Genomic DNA, 21,626 nt, shown 5'->3' with positions numbered 1-21,626 from the left:
TTTAACCAGTCACCAACCCACCAATAATTATTTACTAATAAGAAATTGTACCCATTCAGAATGACCATTTTTTAGATTATCTGTAGAAACATGAGGCCATATGATGCTGATTTTTTAAAGTCAAACTCCCCATTCATTTCAATGGTACGTGCCACTTAAAACTGATAGAATGATTCAAGACATAGCAGGCCTTGTGGATTTCAATTCTCTCCCTAACAAGATGAGAAGACAGGAGTGGTGTTAGGTCCTGAAGACAGCATGATACAAAAGTATGTTACAAGAAAAAAACCCCATGCATTAATATTTCCAATCTTTTCTTAGGAACTTTAGAATCAAGTTGCTTGATTTATGTTACATAAATGAAGGAAATTATAGAAATATTATTGTCCTGGGTAGGGCCAGTGTTTTCCGTGAAACTGTTGCTATTACCATGTTTTTTTCTGAAATGACACTTCATTTCTAGAATTACACTTAATTTCCAGAATCGCTGGTCAGAGGGTGGGCAGGGCACGCAGGGTCATGCCCTCCGACTGCTGATTTCTTCCCGGAGAAACCTGACTCATCCTGAGGGCACAGGGCAGACGCTGGCTATTGAGACTTGCTGATACCTTCTCCTCTTCTCATAGAGGCCTGGGCTCAGCAAAACTGCTGAGGAGTTTCCCCTGGGTGGGCAGGGGACTTGGCAGCCAGGCGCCGGGCTCCCTTGTCATGCTGCAGAGTGGATGGCACTCGTACCTGCTCTTGAGAGCATTCACAGCGCTTCTACCCCGCTCACCTCCCCTGCACACCTGGGTCTACCCCTCAGCACTTAGGATTTTTGTGCGGTAAAGAATTATATATTTCTCATGTTTGTTGATATTTGTATTAATGTATTTTTGTAGTAATATACTACATTTCCAAAATTTCCGAAATATACAGCTTTGAAAATCTGAAATTATTCTGTTTTCATTGCCGGAAAACACTGGCCCTAATCCTGTGCTTTCCCCGTAATGCCTTTTAGAATTGTAATGAGGTCTCTTTGTATTTACCTTGTAGAAGGAAGTAAACTTTGGATTGCCGTGATAAATACAAGGACAATGAATGCACACACCAAGTTTGATTTGAACACTTCATCCCTCATTTGAGAATACTGGAAAAAAAATAAAGAAGAATGAATTAACCTTCGACTCATGCATCAGTTTTGTAAAGAGTGACATTCTTTGACGTTTCTGGGAAATTTAAAAGAGGATCTGGTACATTAATCAGCATATTGTGGTGTTGTTTTTAAAAAAGAAAGAAAATCATCATGAAAGAAAATCATCATGTCATGAATGAGCCAATAAACCACTCTCACAATGGGAGCAAACCCCAACCCTTTTGCTTTATAATACAAAGTGCTTTTACATGGTTGCCTTTTTGTCTGAATTCCATGCATTAAAAAGCAAAAGATGGGGTGAGGATACAGGTACCACGGGGATGAATATGATGCAAAATACCTAGGTACATAGTACTGACAGGGAAGTCCAAGCAGTAAATTCAGATCTAGATCTCTAATATCCCATAGTTCAGCAGTGTTTGGATACAAGGTTTTAATTGGGGACTCTATTAAAAAGAAATGGAAGAAATGCACCGAAGTCAACAGGGGCTGCATCACATACATAAAGTTACACGTGTGCGTAAGTGTTTTCAGGATAAAGGTCATTACATTTTCCTTTTAAAATACTCAACTTTCAGCTGGAGTCCCTCCCCTCCGCTCCTGAGCTCTACTGCCCTTGCTTATTCTGATTTCTCCAAAACATGGCAAGAGACCACTCTGTGATGGGAAGGGATCACGGAGTGTAATGTCAAGGTCAGTCTATAGCTTTATATCTAGGGCCCTACCAAATTCACGTCCATTTTGGTCAATTTCACGGTCATGGGGTTTTAAAAATAGTTGATTTCAGCTATTTAAATCTGAAATTTCACAGTGTTGTAAGTGTAGGGGTCCTGACCCAAAAAGGAGCTATGGAGGGTTGCGGTACTGCTACCCTCACTTCTGCACTGCGGCTGGCGGCGACGCTGTCTTCAGAGCTGGGCAGCTGGGGAGCGGCGGCTGCTGGCTGGGAGCCCAGCTCTGAAGGCAGAGCCGCCGCCAGCAGCAGCGCAGAAGGAAGAACGGCCTGGTGTGGTATTGCCACCCTTCCTTCTGCGCTGCTGCCTGCAGAGCTGGGCCCTCAGTCAGCAGCCGCCACTCTTCGGCCGCCCAGCTCTGAAGGCAGCGCAGAAGTAAAGGTGGCAACACCGTGACCCCCTAAAATAACCTTGCGACCCCCCTGCAACTCCCTTTTGGGTCAAGGCCCCCAGTTTGGGAAACGCTGGTTTCCCCCAAGAAATCTGTATAGTGTAGGGTAAAAGCACACAAAAGACCAGATTTCACAGTCCATGATGCGTTTTTCATGATCGTGAATTTGGTAGGGCTCTATTCATATCTAAATGATCTTTAAATCTGTAATTTCCTCTTCACATAGCTCCCCCCCTTCCACAAACCCATACATATCCTACTCTCAGGAGAATAAATTGTGCATGAGATTTGTGAATGGCGCTGGGTGATAATATGGATAACCGTTAATGCTCCCTTTGTAATGTATGAGTCACTTGGGGTAGCATTATGCCTTTTCCCAGGAGCCTAACAGAATATGGCCTGAACTCTGTATTACATTTATCCTGTTCTCCTTTCAAGTCGTGACAGTCAATATTCCAACTAACACACAGGTAATATAGAAACTTATGAACATGAGCATTCAAGTGGGGATATTATTCTGCCAACAGCCCAACTTTTATACTGAAGGCTCCTTGAGTTGCAAAGATGCCACCAAATGCTTTCCTCTGTTTTGGCTTTTTTTTTTTTTTTTTTTTGAAATTCAAACTACATATTGCCAAGCATTTTGCTTCCAGTCCTGCAAACCACAGATTTTGGAAATCCTAGCAGACATCGCAGATTACCGCGTGACCCTTGCCATGCAAGTCCCTTCAGAAACGAGTTTTGGGCTCAGTCAATAAAAGTGAATCAGTTAAACCAGGAGGCAGATGGACTAGGTCCTTAAGTGGTGGAAATCAGCATATCACCGCTGACTTCAGTGGAGCAATGTCAATTTACAGCCGATGAGGAGCTGGCCTGTGTACCTAAATTTCAAAAAACCTGGCATAGCTCTATTTATGCCTTATCTGTGCTACAAAAATTCCTTTAAGGAATAAAAGTAAAAAGGTGCCTATCTGTAAAACTTTCTCTCTCCTCCTTTATTGCAATGGAATCATGCCTCTCTGCTTCATCTAATCTCTCTAGGTGATGGTGAAGCCGAGTTATATATTCAGCACTGTAAATGAAATCAAAGGTAATATAAAATGTATATGGATCTCCCTTTCAGATTTTGTGAGAAACAAACAAACTCCCCCCCCCCCCCCCCCCGATGCTGACAGGTCCAGAGAAGCAGAACTAAAATGTGGGCATGAGCAGGGCAAGTGGCAAGAGAGAGGGAGCTGCATCACTAAGGTCCCTGGGTAACAGCATGTTGCAAAGCTCAACCCTCTGTCTTCTCGGCTACTTTTGAAGGAGGTGACTGATGGGCTTTAAAACTGTGTCCAATCCTTGCATCCTTGGGCTTCATTTCCTGTTTGAGCATCTGCTGAAATCTAAAACTCTATCTCATCTAGCTTTTGGAAGGGAGAAGGTGCTTCTTAGCTTCTCCCTCTTCCAAAGTGTCCTGTTTGCTATAAGGAAGAAGGATGTCCATTTACCTCTCTGCCTGCTTCTGTCTTTTGGATACCCTTCTCTCATGAATAACTCCTTTGTCTACTCATTGCTGCGGCAGTGTGAAATTGACATGATTCTTGATGGTTTCACTACTGTGCACAAGGTTACTAGTTTCACTCTGCTGCTGTGTGCAGAGACAGTAGATCTGTTTACCTGCGTTTGCAAGAAGACACCACTTCATCCATTCATGTTTTCTTTTTTCTTTTTCTTTTTTTAAAGAAGGCTTAAACTTTGCAGAAATTGATTGCTAGTGCCTCACCACACTCATTAGGGGATGCTTCCTACTCGCTTTTCGAGATGGATGTCAATTTTTGAAGCCATGGGTGTGAGTTTAGTTAGAGTTGTCTCCAAATACTACCTGAGTCACTGAGCTATCAGCAACAATGACATAATGATAGTACAAAAGAGAACTGGCATATTAAATTCAGCTGCTCTTCGTAAACACAAAACTTGTCTCCTATCAAATATAAAGCCCCATTTTCTTTCTAGTAACATGTGAAATACCCAGTTCCACACTCCTGATTCAGGTAAAACTATCACTGAAGAAAGAAAGGGTTTTGCCTGCCTAAACTGTACAGGACTGGGCCTATGCACTGCACAAAATAACCAAGGAAAGTTAATTTTAAGTTTTTACAATTTATTATGAAATGAAAATGATTGGTTAGGGAAATTATAGAGAATTAATTTACTGCAGTACAAATACAGCATTTCCTGCTGTATTTAAATTGATTTTGAAAGGATAAAGGCGTATGTGGCATAATTGTGCCTTGAGAAGGACTTGTTGTTAATATTTCTGAGTGCTTTGAAATCATTAGGGGCTGGACTGAGCCTCGAGGCTCACCCCTGCTCCAGGAGGAATGCCAGGAAGTCACTCTGACTCAGAGAGGCACAATGCTTCCCTGGGCTCCCATCCGGCACTGTGCGTAGCATAGCAGGCCCCAAACAGCTTTGCTCATTCCCCACCCCTCTCTGACCACTTGCTCGCAGCATCCAATCCCTTTCCTTCCGCATGCGTAGAGCGGTGGTCTGGGCAGGGACTGTGCAGTCACAGATGGCAGTGGGCACTCCGCCGTTCACGGCTGCAGAGAACCAGGGCATGAACTGGCCTTAATTAATATTAGTGATGAGGAGGTTTATCATCATTAGCCTGTAGAGGCCACAATGCAATATCAGGCGCCACTGTGCTGGGCACTGTACAAGCATGTAATGGAAGGACAGTCCCTGCCCTTAAGAGCTCACAGCCTTCGGAGATGTTTTTGTAATTAGAACAGCCCAGATTACACATTTTCCATGGGAACACTAAGATTGAAATGTCACCCTGGGGACAACTTCCCCATAGCAACTTCCTCCTACATTCCTTTCCCAATGCAATGTAGTTCTCTGTAGGAATAACCCTTGTGAGGAGAGGAATAACTCTGAGGCTAGGAATTCCTTTAGGGATAGCTACATTTTTAGGAATGAGACTTTCCTGAGCACAACCTTTGCCCTGCTGAAAATTTCTCTGCCACACTCCCCTGATATATCTGCATGGGATTCATGGTATTGGGAAATTTCTAACAGACAAACAAGAAGTGCAGAGAACCCCCTCCATGATAAACGCCTATTTAGAGGGGAATCATCCTAAGTGATAGCTGAGAACCTTTGTGAGCCATTAGAAGGCTGTCAGCATCTTCCACAGTCTGATACTAAAACTTCAAGGATTCTTTAGCTGTGTCTCTTTTGATTTTGCCCATTTGCCACTATCCTGTTTGTGAAAATAGCTTCAAGTGAAACTGGGAGTGAATTATAATGAAAGTCCAGTGAGATATCAAGCGCTAATACGTGACATATGAATTAGCAATGACTGGTCCATTTGGTGATATAATTTTAAAAACACACTATTTGGGATCTTGCATGAATCCCTCCTAACACAATGAATCCTGGTGGAGTTCACTGTGCATTTTATCTTTCCTTTCATGGTGGTATCCTATTTTCTGATATAACTATGCTTGCCGTGTCTGTGGAATCTACATTCATGCAACAGTAGAGGAGAACAACAGAGGAATGGGGAATCTGCCACTGGAAGTAATCATAAAGACCTAAACTGTTATAAATAGATAGGAATTGTGCTACGTCACAACAAATTGTGCCATTTACACAAAGCAGGTGGATTCCTGAAATTGATACTTTGCTTTTATATCCTTTTTAACAAATCAAAGCTCCAAATTAACCCTGCTGTAATTCCACTGACTGCAGTGATTTTATAATGGATGAAATCCCAGTTCCTGAGCAGAGATGCAATGTAAGTTCAATGCTCCCTTTAAGTCCCACTCAAACTACCGAAAATTAGCCTTCAATGGGACATAAGTGGTGCACAGTCCTATTGCCTATACAGTCGGAGTGCATTTTTTATATTTACTTGCTTGTCAATTGATCTGAGATATAAGCCATTGACTCTCTGTCCAGAATGACCATGGCTAGCAAGTATGATGCTTTATTATTGCCAGTGGGGTTAATGCTAGCGAATCTATTGTACATATTTAATATATGCATTCTCTAGGGAGAAATGCATGGACAACGAAAGAGAAGGGTTTATTCGGGAGAAGTCGGTGCTGTGTAAAAGCACCAGGCTGAATGTACGGACACAAGGTTTCAAAAAAAAGAAATTGGAAACATTTTGGAAATATTTTTATTTCTGAGCCGCTGCTGTCTTGTGGCAGCCACCGCACTAAACTGAAGGCGACAGGGAGCAAACTAAATCAATCAGGCATGGGGGAACTGCAGAGTGAGAGGGGAAGGCCAATAAACGTGTGCCAGTTCATTTACTCAGAAGCACTGCGGAGAGCAACTAGAGGAGCTGATGTAGAAGGTCGTGGCAGACAGCAGAGAAGTGTTAAGAACTGGGGAAAAAGTCTGATTCTGGAGTGAAAGGCAAGGACTGGGGACAATGAGAGCTTAGCGAGAAAATGTTTTGAAATAGTCTGGTCGGACTCAAATTTTAACCTGATAAAACAAGAGGAAAACAATTAGTGTTGAATGATAGTATAGAGACAATCTAGAAAATAATTAGGGGCTGCCTTTCTAGAAATTGTAGCTATTCTCTGCAGATATTACCTTGTATAACATCACTAAGTGGTGCTAACCCTACAATCATTGCACAGGCAAAACTGGGAGGAACAAACATTTCCTGCATGTCAATATACGGTAGTTCCACTATATTAGTAATCAAATGTACATGATGATTTGCCTTTCATTAACCTACTGGCCCCATGAATACTTACTAGATGTATTATTTTGAGTAGCACAATTGGTGTGCATGGCACTTTGCACACATGTACGACGAAGCAGTCCCAGGCCCTCAAGAACTCACTGTCTAGCTTGTGATGGCATGGTTAGACTGCATCTTAGCAAGATGAATAGCTATGAGAACTTGGTTTTCCTCTAATTATTAGCTCTGAACAAACCAGATCAGATAAAATAATCTATCTGAATCTACTTCTACCCAGTACTTGAAAAAAGCAGATTCAGAAAGTTGAAACTATTCCAGTTCACTTTTAAAAGACGTTCTTCATTTTTTCATATTCTGTGCCTGCTGGTTCTGCATGGACTAGAAATGCGGATATACAATGGTTATCATTAAAAAAGTCATAATTTACCAACAGTTATGGCACTGTGCTCTCTGAGGTACCATACTGAGAGCAACAGGTGTTGCAACCACTAACAAATGCTGACTTTTTGACAGACACCTTTCCGTCATTTAGATATAATTTAACACCTTGTTAATATTTGAAATCTGACCTATGAGATGTGACGGGTGGGTTTTTTCTTGCCCTGCTTAAACCGAATTTAAATTAGATCCCAAATTTTCTGTCTGGAATTTTCCTGTCATTGCTGATTGTGGAGTCTGAGCTGGCAGGCAGGTTTAACAAAACAATGCCCCTAACATAGGACTTGATTCTGGAAAATTCCTATTTACTTTGGGCCAGATTGAGGCTTTGCTCGTATTGAGTAGTAACTTACTTCTTGAATAGTCAGTCCTCTTTTCTTCAGTGGGGTCTTTTGCAAAGTAATGTACGATTCAATGACAGCAAGGGTTTCAGGAGGAGAAGTTCCTACTTAATGAGAGCAAGGTCTGTAATCAGAGTATTGCCTGAGTCCGGAATGTGGGATCAGACTCAAATTGCTCGCAGATGTCTATGGGACAGGCCCCTAGCTGCTGTCAATTATTATAATTCTGTGGAAGTCAATGGAGCTATGACAATTTACACCAGTTGAGGATCTGCCTACATGAGTTGAGCGAATGTACCTTGAGCTGTTGCTCAACAGATGTTAAAGCACTGATGGACAGCAAGACTCCTCAAGTGTGCAACTTCCATGCTGTTTCTCTCCCTCCCCCTTCTCCAATTAGGCATATACCTGACCATAAGACTATCACTGCTGACACTGAGCACTTTGTTATTCTCTGGGTTGATGAAGTCATTTGAAACCAATGAAAAGAACCAACACAATTAGTTTGCAAGGAACACTGGACGAGCTCGCTTTTCCATTCCCCCTCCCACTTTCAAACTGAAATATATATGTGCTTTTGAATGCAGACAAGAGACAAGATTCGGGTGGGATCATACTGCAGCTCAGGAGCAACATGAGACATGAGAAAACAATATTTATCCCTCAGAAGTAGAACGTTTCTTTAATTTCGGGACTAAAACAAAGATTTGATAGAGTGGTTTTGACTCAAAATAAAAAATAGCAATTGACTAGGATTTCAGGTGGGATTGTGTCACCAAAAAGGGGGAATAGATTTCTATACTATCTATCCTCTTTTTTTTTAATTTTCCTAAGGAGAAGCATCATTTTATTGACATGCTTGCTCCCGGTTTTTGTGCCCAAGCAGCCTCATTTTAAAAAGTAAGCTCTGCTTTGACTCATCATCCAATTAAAAAGCTGGCAAACAGCTTTCACTTTTCTTCAAAAGCAGCCCTTGGCTCACTAGTAGGGATTTGCCAGCTTTAGAACTGACTCATCAAGGAGTAGAATGACCTTCGGTTCAATCGTGTCTTCTAAAAAACAAAACAAAACAAAGCTAGAACCTAGAGCTATTGTCTCTAATTCAGTGGACATTTAAGACAATTTGAATTGGAAAAATGCAGCTATCAAGACCCAGCTACCTTATGCTCCAGGCTGGAGTCTTTAAACATCAGTGAGAAAGGCTTGATATGCTCTCTTCTCAATTTATCGCCACTCCGTAAGTCGATGGTGTGCTCTATTCGCTTGTTAATTTCCTCGGGCCCAGACTGGACATGCAAAGCTTGTGCAAGATGGTTTGGAAGCAGATTTATTGAATTTCTTGTTAGGGCAGCCAGAGTCTAGGGGAAAGCACATGCAAACAGAATAAACCTGCTGGTCCCCTTGGGTTAAAAATGCAATGTTTTAGATCATGTTGCATTGCAAACCGTAACAGCATTTCATGCAATTCATTCAATGAAACCTACAGAAGTTTAAAATAACGTCTGTTCCACTAAACACATACAGTATAGTAGGTGGCTGCTTTCGTGTCATGTTTTGTAGGGGCTTTTATGTTTGTGGTTCCACTGAACTATATCATTGTAATGTTTCCAGATTTTGCCGCTGCATTACCAAGGAAACAGGGGACTGAATTCAGTGGTCAGTCTCAGCAAATTAGAATAGAATTCACAGAAAATATGTAAAGGAGAAAAGACAGTGAAGTTACTGGATGTGTATAGTCAGGGAACAGATAGTTTGGAGGGGAGGAGAAAGAAAGAGAAACGTCCCTGTCTGCCTCACCATGTGCCTGTTCATATGCTTTCAAACAGACAGTGAGCTTCTCTACATTGGTATGTTCCAACCAGCATATGTAGATCACAGTTATGCCATATTGGTTAACATCATTCATATACATCACTTTTCATGGTCGTAACTGTGGTAGATTTTTTTGTAGATCATTTTAATTGTCCTTTTCCACCACTGATGACGCAAGTGATTTCTGTGAAGTTTCGAAAAGGACAGATGGTGGAGATAGTAAGAGTAGTGTTTAACTTTGAGAACAGATGTAGAATTTAATTCCATGAAGGAGTAACTCAACCCAGTGTAGCAATTCATTATGCAAACCACAAGACAGCAGATTGAACGGGAAAACTTAAACATTATTGTCTGCTATAGTCCCAATGTTTAAAAAAATGCTAGTGAGTAGAAGGGATATAAACTCTCAAACTTTAGGGTACAAGACAACCTCTAATTATTAGGGGTTAGGAAGAAATGTTCCTTGTGGGCAGGTTAATTCACAGCTGCCTGTTGCAGGGCTCCTCTGATGTATCTGGTACTGCCCGCTGCAGCAGACATAATACTGGTCTAGATGGACCAGTGGTTTGAACCCATAAGGCAATTTTTATTGATTAGGAGACTCCATGCAGATAATGGAATATGGAGTCTTTCCCTGGTCCAAATTCAGAGCATGGACAGAAACGATCTTAAGCTGTTACCTTCTGATAAATGTTGAGTAGCACATAAGAAATGAGAGTGGTTTTAGCCTAATTACCACCACAAAATACAGCTGAAGTGGCAACCTTATTTGAAGTCCTGGTACAGAGGCCAAGGATGAAATAATCCTGAATAGTAAATTGCTCTCTTACACTGCATAATTAGAAGAGAAACTTTAGAACACAGAAAGCCAAAAGAGCTTAACACACTATGGCTCAAATCCCTTCCAATATTGACGTTGATGGGGATTTTGCTCTTGACTTCAATACGGCTGGATTTCACCCTTTAAATGTTTTGAGAAGCCCTTTTACTTAGTCACAAAAAAGGCAGCACTACCAAATTTTCGGAAAGGGAAATCAATTAAACATTACCCTAAAAACTTTCAGACATATCTAGGTCCCCATCTTATCGCTGGTATGCAAAAGTTAAGATGTATGCATTAAGGGCAGATTCCAGTGAAATCATTAGGAATCTTTCTAGAGTCAGAGTTTCATGCCAGAAGGTACCACCAGAACGTCTAATCTGACCTCTTGTAAATCACAGGCCAATAAACTCCAGCTAGCCATCCCCAGACCAACCCTATCAACCAGAATTAGATCAAAGTATTATAGCCGTCTGGGGCTTAAACTATTGCATGCCACAGGCAGAGAACAGGAAGGACCGAGGTGCACAAATGCCTGAGGCCCCAGCAGTGACAAGGAGTTTTTCAGTGATATATACCCAGATGATTTTGGCATTCATGCCCCATGCCGTAGAAAAAACCACAACCAGCGTCCCTGCCAATTTGATCTGGGGGAATAACTTCCCATCCCCACATATGGCGATCAGTTAGACCTGGAGCATGTGAGTATGAACCAGCCAGCCAAGCTGAGAGACACAATGCTCAGTACCACCTCAAATCACTGGCCCACTCTGCCAAGTGTTCCATCTGCAGGTATGGACATCTCTGATACTTCAGAGGAAGGAGAAAAAAAAATAAGGGTCCTTTCTGATCCCTACTGGTGATTGGGAGAAGCCCTGGATCATGAGATTTGAGATTTTAGGAACATTAGAAAATGTGATTGCAATGTGTTGTGGATCACACCTAATAACATCCTTTCTTTAGAGGTATATTTGTCATTCTCCAGACTTGAAGGAGTTAATTTAAACTTGGGATCTGTGGCGAAGCTATTATGGATATTCTGTTACAGGGATGGAGGCTTGAAGCAGTGCTTGGTCTCTATAAGAACAGGATCACTTCAGAGGCTGAAGTGTTTTGGTCTCTTCAGAATTAAGTCCAGCTCTGCTGGAAACAGAGGGAGACAAGTGCCTGATGTTTTAGCAGGGTAACTCTTGATTAATTGGGGCAAATTATCTCACCTCACCTCAGCAGGTGACTAAAATTATTTGGCTTAATGTGAAGTGAAGAATCATGCTGCTTTGTTGCTGCGTATATTAACTAATTGGTTTAGAACTACTGGTGACTAAATATGCCACCTAATCATGACAGGGGTCACAATGCAATTTGCAGTGGGACAAGGAGGGAAGCGGATTGAAACAATCCATATTTCTCCGGGAAAAAGAAGGACAAATCCCAGCTGAACATGATGTAATATGTCCATCTTTCTCTCTCACACAAACAAAGACACTGACACAAACAGCTTCTCCCTAATGGGCAATAAAAATCAAGTAATAAAAGGTTATCTGTGTGTCATTGACCAAGGTATGTGCTCTAATCCACTTGTGCCAGCACATCCCATGCTTTGTTCTTCATTTGCTAGGGGAACCAATGTGGAATACTTGCTTCCCCACCAAGCCTATGATGCTGTCTGGTCAGCAGCTATATGGAACAAATACTGGTGATCCATATAACTACTGAGGGCCAGATGCCGCCACCCTTATTCATCCAGAGTAGTTCTTATTCCCCGAGTAATCCCATTGAAACCAACAGGGCTATTTGCAGAGTAAAGTACTACTGAATATTAGTGAGGGTGGCAGAATCTGGACCTAATGATTTGTTTTTCCATATTAGTGAGTGACATTGAAAGACAAGACATAGTGTTTTCAGTCACCCCCTACTGGCAGAGAAAGCATTGTATATACAGTGGTCAAAACAAAACAGTTCCACGTTTGCCAACAGATGCCCTACTGTAGAGTTATCACATTTATTTATTCTTCTAAGTCTAGGGAAAAACTAGTGTCTATGATATGAGTGTGGTTAACGGTTGGCAAATGTCTTTTTTTTTTTAAAGGCAACGGTTCTGTGTCTGTCTGTCATATGCACAAATGTGCATGCATGCAACGGTGTGCTCTAAAGGTTTTATTGACCTGAGTTTGGGGATAGCCATTGTACTCAGGAGTTAGGCCTAACCTCCCAAATGAACAGCACTGAAACCTTTATATCATGCAATGACATATTCTATATATCATGATCATCAGCATTTACACTACAGTAGCACCTTAAGACTCCATTCAGAATCAGGGAACCAGTGTACGAGGTTCTACTCAAACACAGATGAAGATGTGTTACAAAAAAAACAACTTTAGAAATGTTTCAGAGAGATTTGAAATACTGCATGGGAACGATATTTCACTTCCCTCTGCCTGTAAAACCAAGCTTCTTTAATATCACGAGTCCAGCTGTACTGAAGAGGAAAGTAATAATGAATACATTTTTAGAAAACTCTAAGAATGACTTAAGTGAGATCATCCATGCAGATATCACTAGCCCTTCCAGGGTGAGATGCAAGTGCTGTATATCTCATGGGAAAATAGGGCAATATCCCCTTTCTAACCACACAAAGCTCCTATGTGTTACGCTGCAGGACCACAGTATATCTAACCTTACCCCTGCATTAGTCCGGGGTGAAATCCTAGCCCTGTTGAAGTCCTGGGAGTTTTGCCATTGATTTCAATGGAACCAGGATTTCATCCCATGGGGCAGATCAGTTGGGAGTACGTTGTCTTGACAATTTACATCAGCTGAGGATCTCTTCCTGGTGCCCATCCTGTACCTCAGACCAGTGTAATATTAAGGGAAAGGAGGAAACATCCAGTAAGTTGATAGGTTTAAAATAGGCATTGTTTGATGTTGTCAAGAGATTTGGAATTACAAGTATGTTCCAAGGGAGGGCGAGGATTACTAAACAGAGATCTAGTGAGGCGGATCAAAAGGCATGAATAATGCAGTTCAGCACATGGTTTCCAATTTTTCTCATGCCTATTACCGCCACCCAAGTGAAGTTGTTATAATTTGTTTTTCACACAAAACTTTTCCAGTTTGACAGTACAATGCATTTCCCAGTGTTGTTTAATGCTTCAGCTGCGAATCCTTATCGCGTTGAAACCAACAGCAAAATTTCCATTGACTTCATTGTGACTAGGTTTTGGGCCTTAGCATGTTAACACCTTGCAATCATATTACTTCAAATATTTGGGTTCTCTCAACTCAAGAGGCTCGTACTTTGATATAAAAGAGTTGCGTGAGACAGGCCCATTACTTGTCATCTCCCAGTGATGCCTGTGGTAGTTTTGCATAGACAGGGAATATGGGTTTAGGCCCAAATAATGTTGGAAGAAGTAGTAGAATACTTCCCATTAACCCAGGGTTCCTTTTTTTTTTTGTAACTGAAAAAATACAAGAAAAAACGCTGAGAGAGTTTCAAGGGGTAGGTTTAAATACTTTTGATTCAACATATTCCAGCTGAATTGTAATTTAGTACTAAATCTAATTACAATATTATCTATATCCAATTAGTGTGGAATTGGGATTGGTTTTGTTGTGTAAACAAAAAAGATCCAGAGTCAACTTAGTTATTCGGAATATAAAACTTGGCCAAGTGGAATCTTGGACAACTGATTGTGGTGCCAACAGAGTTTTGTTTTGCCTCCTGATTTATTAGCCAGAAGAAATGACACTCTGGTGGACCTTAAGGGCTGTGTTTTCAGTATGATGTAATGCAAATGTAGACAGGCTACTCATACTACCATTAGCTAAAAAAGATGGCGCATTCGAATTCCCATTCACTGAGCTGAATGTTTCCTTTTCGAACATGGGTTAATTGCTTGAGTCTTGTAGTGTATGACACAGGCACAAGCTCTCAGGTTCAAGTTCCACCACTAGATGGGCTAACATTGACACCAGAGGGCAGAATCTGGACTTCAAAGTGAAAAGACCAAAAAGCGTGAGAGGGCAAAAACCAGACATAAAATAAGATAAATTGAAAACAGAGGGTGCAGAAATATATTGAAGTACAGGAATCAGAGGTCAAATTTTAAAAAGTTAGTTTTCAAAATAAAAATACACACATTTTTGAAAAAAATAGGAAGTATTCCCTCTGCTCCATTTTGTCACCATATATTCCTAGTCCAAGGGCCAGATTCACAAAGATATGGAAGCAGCTAAAGATGCTCTATGTCAAAGTCCTACAGAACTGCATAAGCATGAAACAGAATTCTATGAAAATTATTCTAAAAGTAATAAAATTGAATAGAGAGCAATATATCCTTTCTGTAAGTTTCTTTTTTACAGTGGAGTGCTATAGCAGGGATATGATTTTTTGTTAAACACTGCAGGATGATTAAAACAACAAAAGACAGGTTTCCATTGTCTATTCAATCCTGTAAAACTATTTCATAGGGGCTTTTGGCACCAAAATAAGAGGTTGACACTAGGAATTGTATCTACGTCTCCTGCACTTTATGACCCCCTGCCCTTTTATGTTTGACTCCTGATCTTTACAACAGTTGTTCATACTTCTCTAAAATCAATGGAATTCTTTATACATTGTTTATTAGATGTCTGCATTGGTAACAGTCACCAAAACAATCACTAGAATATGTGCATTCACCACAAAGCTGTCAGATTAGCATGTAACTGCATCCCATTTGTGTCAAATTTCTTCAGAGTAACATCAGGGGCCATATTCCGCCCTTGGTTTCAACTTCTGTAAAGCACAGACAGAGAATCCAATTCCACCAACTATCCATATACCACAGGGATTGGAGACTGTCTGTGCTTTACAGAAGGGCCCACCCATGCTAATAGCTCCATTCCACTAGCCTTACAGTCCAGGAATATTGGACATGGACTAAATTTCATTATGGCCACTCACAACCTCGGCGTAATTCACAACCAAACCTAAGTCACAAGCCTGGTAACTTTAGCTTTTCTACATGTGTGTGATGTGTAGATGGCTTATTTGGCCTCTAAATCAAATCTCATACCTCCACTCCCCGCCACTCGCATAGGCTACCAGTCCAAAATAAATTAGGGAAAAGAATTTGAAATGTGATGAATTGGGGCTTGGAGGAGAGAAATCAGAAGAGACTCTAATCTGTCAGATTCAAATAGACTCGGCAAGACCTAGAATTAAGCCACAGGTACCAGATGAGTTGAGTTACCCAAATCTTGTTGTAACTGATAATTTTTTAGTGAGGACATTTGAAAGGAACTGGCAAATACTAAAGCAAATCCAGTGCTTCGCTGTTGAACAGCTGCTTCTTGCATCTCTAACCTCCTCTGCTACAATTGATCTTTCTGCTGATAATTAACATTATTAAATGCTTAATCTGTCCAAGGCTGACCAGCCCTTGGAGAAAGATACAAATTACTAGCATAATTCAAAGATGCCATCTGATTTCTAAGATTATATTCGCTGCAGCCCACTATTAATGAACAATAATGCACACTATATTGACTTTACAATTGAAAATTACACAATTGAATCATGCATGCAGTGATTGGCTAATTAGAGCATCTACCCAGCTAATTAACTGTTATATAGTAAAAATGATTTATGTTTTTAATACTGGGATAAATAATAGTCAATCAAAATAGGGAGAAGCCATCTTCTGTTGATTTAGATTCGTTTTGTTGCCATAAGGTGCAAATCCCTTTGAAGATACGTGCATTGATACACCTTTCAGTCATTTTCACAGACTTTTTATGGGCTTGTTAGATGGAAGGAGGTCAACAATGGTATAAAACAATAGCTCTTTTTCTTCATTGTTAGCACCATGATAAGGTACAGTTGAGAATATGGACAATGGGAGAATAGCCCAATCTGCAACATTTTTTTTTTTGGCCTACAGAAATCGGAAAGGGAAAGAACAAAGAAAGGGAGAATGTTGAGAGAAGTTAATTTTAGCAACACACATGCACTCTTTCATTCCCAATGGAATGAAAATAGGGATATAAGCTGACAAAATGATGTGAGAGCTGAAAGGAGTTATACATGCAGATAAGCAAATACCCATATAAAACGTATGTTTTATGTAACCGCAAACTGTACCATGCACCATTTTAGTCTGAAAGGACAAAGACTTTTCACAAAGAATTGATCACTTGTGAGGGTTTATCACTCTAAGCAAGAGACAGTTGACGAAGCAAGATCTTCATACAATAAAGCTTTAAGTTCTACAGACGTTTCAGCCGACTAGGACTAAGTACATGCAGCAAAAGAAAGAAAATATGTCATTATAGATCTCTCACATACCAATGGAAAGCAACTCAAACTGATCTTGTTTCACTATGACTCATCAATCTTTCAAATGCAGTAGAAAGAGTGGTGTCTTAGGGCATTTTAACCTTTTCATCTTTAATTCGTTTTAAGCAGACAGGTTTCATAACTGATTTTAGGACTGTGAAAAATTATTGGATCCCCAGGATGCGAACAACTTACATAAAATGCTTTTGAAAAGGGTCTGATTGAGAGCAATCTAGAGAGACATTTCTTTCATGTTATTGCTCCCTACTTCTCCTTAGCTAGTCAAGATTCCAGTAACCCCCTGTCAGGGAACCATAATTACGTCCAGGACTTTTTTTTAAGCTAATAAAGAACGAATGTGAAGAATAATGATACTGTTATCACAAGGTGCATATTAGTCCAAATATCTTTACTTGGACTCATGCATCGCTATGTTTGCATATCCCACACAACATACACCTACTTGTCTTGACTTTGCCAATGAATACAGCAGAGCACTGAAAATATAGTGTGTTGGTTAAATAGAGGTTACACATGGTGACTGCCCATCTCGTGTCATTTAAGGACATTGGTTTTACATTTAATTAACTGCTTTGAGGTTTGGTACAATTAAAACTCAGCTGCAGAGTATTTAATTTTAGTTGGACCAAAAAAACCCAACCCCTGCCCCTTCTCGTCATGAAACCTTGGCATTTCCCCGATTCTGATACATAGGTTAATTCTGTCCTGAGGTGATTTGTTTAATCATCTACAGTTGCAGTAAATGTTAGAGAAAAGGTTAAAGATGAATTTGTTTCCTCTGAGGCTTTCATTATTGAGACGCATTCAAGCATGCTTTCATAGTTGATGACATTAAGGAAAGTTTGACTTACGTTCTGTTTTCCCACTATGTTATCAAATGGGAGTTCAGGGCTCCATGATCCTTCTGTAAATGTTGCCCCACTGTTTCTCCTGTCTGAGATGCTGACAGATTCTTTCACAATGTCTTCAGGCAAAGTCAACAGACTCTCCTCGGGCTGTTTTATTAAATAGGTCTCAATGTTATGTTTCCTTAAGAATTCGTTTCTTTCTTTACCATGTCCTTCTTCAACTTTATAATCCCCATTCAGGCAGTCCAGAGTGGCTTTGGAGATGTGGATCCTCCTGCGTGTATGACACAAGTGGTACTAAATGCTGATTGCATATTTTGACAGGAAGGACTATCAAGAGCTTTACATCATTATTTAACATTATAGATAAATGCTCTTTTTGGTATTACATATGATTTTACAATAATTAAACATTATAAATGGTTACATTTTAGAGGTGCTGTGTAATCACTCATGATCCCCAAATTTCTTTATAAACACAGGCTCCAGTTCTGCAGTGGGAGCCCAAGGTCAAACACTGGCACCAGCATGGAGCCCCATTCACTTCCATGGGATTCCATGCAGGTGTAGGGATCTGCCTATATTATATTATTATTATTATTAATTATTTGGATTGAGGTCTCACTTGGGAGCCCCAGCCACGCACCAGGACCCCATTGTGCTAGGTACTATACACACAAACAGACAGTCCCTGCCTCAAAGTGCTTACAATCCAAGTATAGGGCAAGGGACAACAAATGGATACCGACAGACTGAGGAGGGAGTACAAGAAAACAATGAGACACTATTGGTGAGCATGGTATGCAGTGGTATCAGACCATCACCAGGCTAACATGGATCAGATTGCAGGACTGGGGCTTTAATACCAGAACCTGATGCCCTTATGATAAGTAGGACCTTACTCCAGGAACAGTCCCGTTGATTGCCATCAGACTACCCCCAGAGTGAGGTACTATTCAGTGTGAGCCAGAGCAGTGGTTTTCAAACTGCGGATCATGAACCAGTACTGGGTGGCGGAATGTAAGGCACTGGGTCGTCGCGGCTCTGGTCAGCACCTCCGACCGGGCTGTTAAAAGTCCCCTTGGCAGTGCTGCCCGGCTAAGACAGTCCCTACCTGTTCTGACACTGCACTGTGCCCCGGAAGTGGCCAGCAGCTGGTCCGGCTCCTAGGCGAGGAGGCCACGGGGCTCCGTGTGCTGCCCCCCTCCCTATCCCCCCCCCCCGAGCACCTGGCTCCCCGAAGGCTTTGCACTGCTTCTGAGAGGTGCAGGAATATGTTTTCGTATGGTAGTTTAAATGAGTTACTTGAAGTTCTGCATTAATACACCTAGTGAGGAATCTATTTGTCAGAAAACATTTCCTGGATCTTTTTATTTTGGTCTGTATTATTACTTGCTGACAGGTATTTTGAAATAAATTACCTAACTAATTGAAACTGGCATGATTCTATTGTGTTATTTTAACAAACAGAATAGTGTGTGCAGAATTCTTAATCTTTTGGAACAGAATTCCCCCAGGAGTAACATATGCAGGAGATACACAGAGCTAGATTTTGCAGTGGCATTGATTTCAATAGCTCTGTGCTGGTTTACACCAGCTCAGACTCTGGCCCATAATATTTCCCATCCCACCTCTTTGCAACCCTTGTTTTGCGGCCTATTTGGTGCCATTGCAGATTTATACTATGTAAAATCCTAGCGATAGACCTAGAAATTTGTGTAGTAAAAAGGGTATGGGTTTAACCCTTTGTGTTAGTGACTACCTCCTCCAAGTTGCTGATTACACTTAACTCCTCTGAAGTGCCTGGAAGTGAAAGAATCCAGAAAAACACAGAATCAGGAGCTATATATAATATGAAACATAATTTCACAATAAAAACCCCAAGAAATTAGAAATATTTACATCTCAATCCATTTAAAACCCAGGGCCAGATTTTCAGCCGATATAAATCAATGTAGCTGAATGGAAGTCAATGCATCTATGCCAATTTAACTCAGAAGAGGATCTGAACCATTGTTTTTTCCAAAATTTCCCCCAAGATGAATGGTCTCTAACAATAAAATTACTGTAAAAATTGTTTCCAGAAGGTAAGCAGCATTTGGCCTGGATTTGAAAAAACAAATAGTCTCTACCTGAGAAACAGACTTTGTTTCCAAGCTTATAAATCCAAAAAGGCTAAATTAATTTAAGTAAGGGACTAAATAAAAAAAGAAAAGAAGATAATACATTAGTTGCTAGGGTGACTATCTTTGTGCTGAGTTTTAGTCTAATATAATTTTGGAAGATTGCATTATAAACTCCTGAAATGTGGGGCTTATAATGGAAACGATAACAGCGCTCAGTAGAGCTGTGATCCTGGCTACTGATCTAATAAACATACTGGGACAAAATATTAATAAACCAGCTGGTGGAGTCAAGAATGGGTTTTGGTTCCACCTTACATGCATTTGATTTTTCTTCATCCATTTAAAATGTATGTTGAAGTGGCCTGATTCTGGGCTCACTTAAAATGTGTACATCAGGAACACTCGCATTGAAGTCAACGGATCTAACCCGTTTTAGAAAAGGTAAGACCGGAATCAGACCCAAGACTTTTGAACGTATTCATAAATAGGTATCTTGAAAAATCAGTTATCATCTATGTCTTATGCAGGAACAAAAAGGTTAATTCCATAATGCACAGTGACACATATCATGTATTAGAAATAACAGCCCTGACTTTAATACACAGAAAAGTGACTCTAAAAATAATATTCTGGGATTCCGTATGTATTCTCTATCAGTGGGTTCTGGATCCATTTGCTCATTTTAGAGCATATCCACACAAACATTGTATGCCAAGCTGCAATAAAAATCTACAGAGCTCCAGAATGCCACGCACTAACTGTCTGTGTGTACTGTACTTATGTACATGAAAAGTTCTCTGGTGCATATTGCCGTACTGTGGTTTGAAACAACCGTAGGTCAAAGTGCACTAGGAAACTTTTACTGAGCAGCAGCATGGTCCCACACGGACACTTAGTGTGCGGGACGCTAGAGCGCTGTAGATTAACACCCCAGCTAGCTGCACAGCAAGTGCTTGTGTAGACATGCCCTAAGGAAGACAGAAATGATTGATCTTTCATTGCAGCAAACTGCATCTGAGATCTGAAAGTCAAGGTGTATTCTTTGTGCTCCTAGTCACTAGGTGTGAAATTCACCCCCTTGCGAGCTAAGGGCCAGGTTTCAATCTATGCACCACTGAAGTCCCACTAAGCCCCACTATTGAGGGCCTAGGTGGGATTTATATGGTTAGGGCCCTACCAAATTCGCGGTCCATTTTGGTCAATTTCCCTGTCATAGGATGCTAAAAATTGTACATTTCATGATTTAAGCTACTTAAATCTGAAATTTCACAGTGTTGTAATTGTCGGGGTCCTGACCCAAAAAGGAGTTGTGCGGGGGGGTTGCAAGGTTATTGTAGGGGGGGGTGCAGTACTGCTACCCTCACTTCTGCACTGCGGCTGGCGGCGACGCTGCCTTCAGAGCTGGGCGGCTGGAGAGCGGCAGCTGCTGGCCGGGAGCCCAGCTCTGAAGGCAGCGCCCCGCCAGCAGCAGTGCAGAAGGAAGGACGGCCTGGTATAGTACTGCCACCCTGACTTCTGTGCTGCTGCCTGCAGAGCTGAGCGCCTGGCCAAAAGTCACCGCCCTCTGACCGCCCAGCTCTGAAGGCAGCACAGAAGTAAGGGAAGCAATGCTGCAACCCCCCCAAAATAACTTTGTGACCCCCCGCCCCAGAACACTCTTTTGGGTCAGAACCCCAGTTTGAGAAACTCTGGTCTCCCCCATGAAATCTGTATAGTATATATGGTAAAAGCACACAAAAACCAGATTTCATGGGGGGAGACCAGATTTCACGGTCTGTGATGAGTATTTCATGGCTGTGAATTTGGTAGGCCCTATGTATAAATGCATAGGCTTTGTGTTGTGCACTTTCAGTGAAGGGGTGAAATTCAACCCACTACAATACAGATTTGGGAAGCAGAACTTGGCTTGATCATTTTG

General features: G+C 41.1%; 1 protein-coding gene across 2 annotated transcripts in view; it reads right to left on the bottom strand.

Moving 5' to 3' along the window:
- The window catches only part of ADCY8 (adenylate cyclase 8), a 179,010-nt gene that overhangs the window by 46,092 nt on the left and 111,292 nt on the right, over positions 1-21,626 (bottom strand). The window contains exons 7-9 of one of the 2 annotated variants that reach the window (XM_073330121.1): positions 17,586-17,856; positions 8,917-9,114; positions 1,029-1,129 (exon numbers count right to left, since the gene is read on the bottom strand). In XM_073330121.1, the coding sequence (XP_073186222.1) occupies positions 1,029-1,129; positions 8,917-9,114; positions 17,586-17,856 (570 nt within the window). The remainder of the gene's footprint in view (positions 1-1,028; positions 1,130-8,916; positions 9,115-17,585; positions 17,857-21,626) is intronic. The other variant, XM_073330122.1, reaches the window with a different exon arrangement.

This window comes from Lepidochelys kempii, chromosome 2 (genome assembly GCF_965140265.1).
Source record: "Lepidochelys kempii isolate rLepKem1 chromosome 2, rLepKem1.hap2, whole genome shotgun sequence".
Taxonomy (NCBI): domain Eukaryota; kingdom Metazoa; phylum Chordata; order Testudines; family Cheloniidae; genus Lepidochelys; species Lepidochelys kempii.
This window is presented reverse-complemented; position numbering and strand designations above follow the sequence as displayed.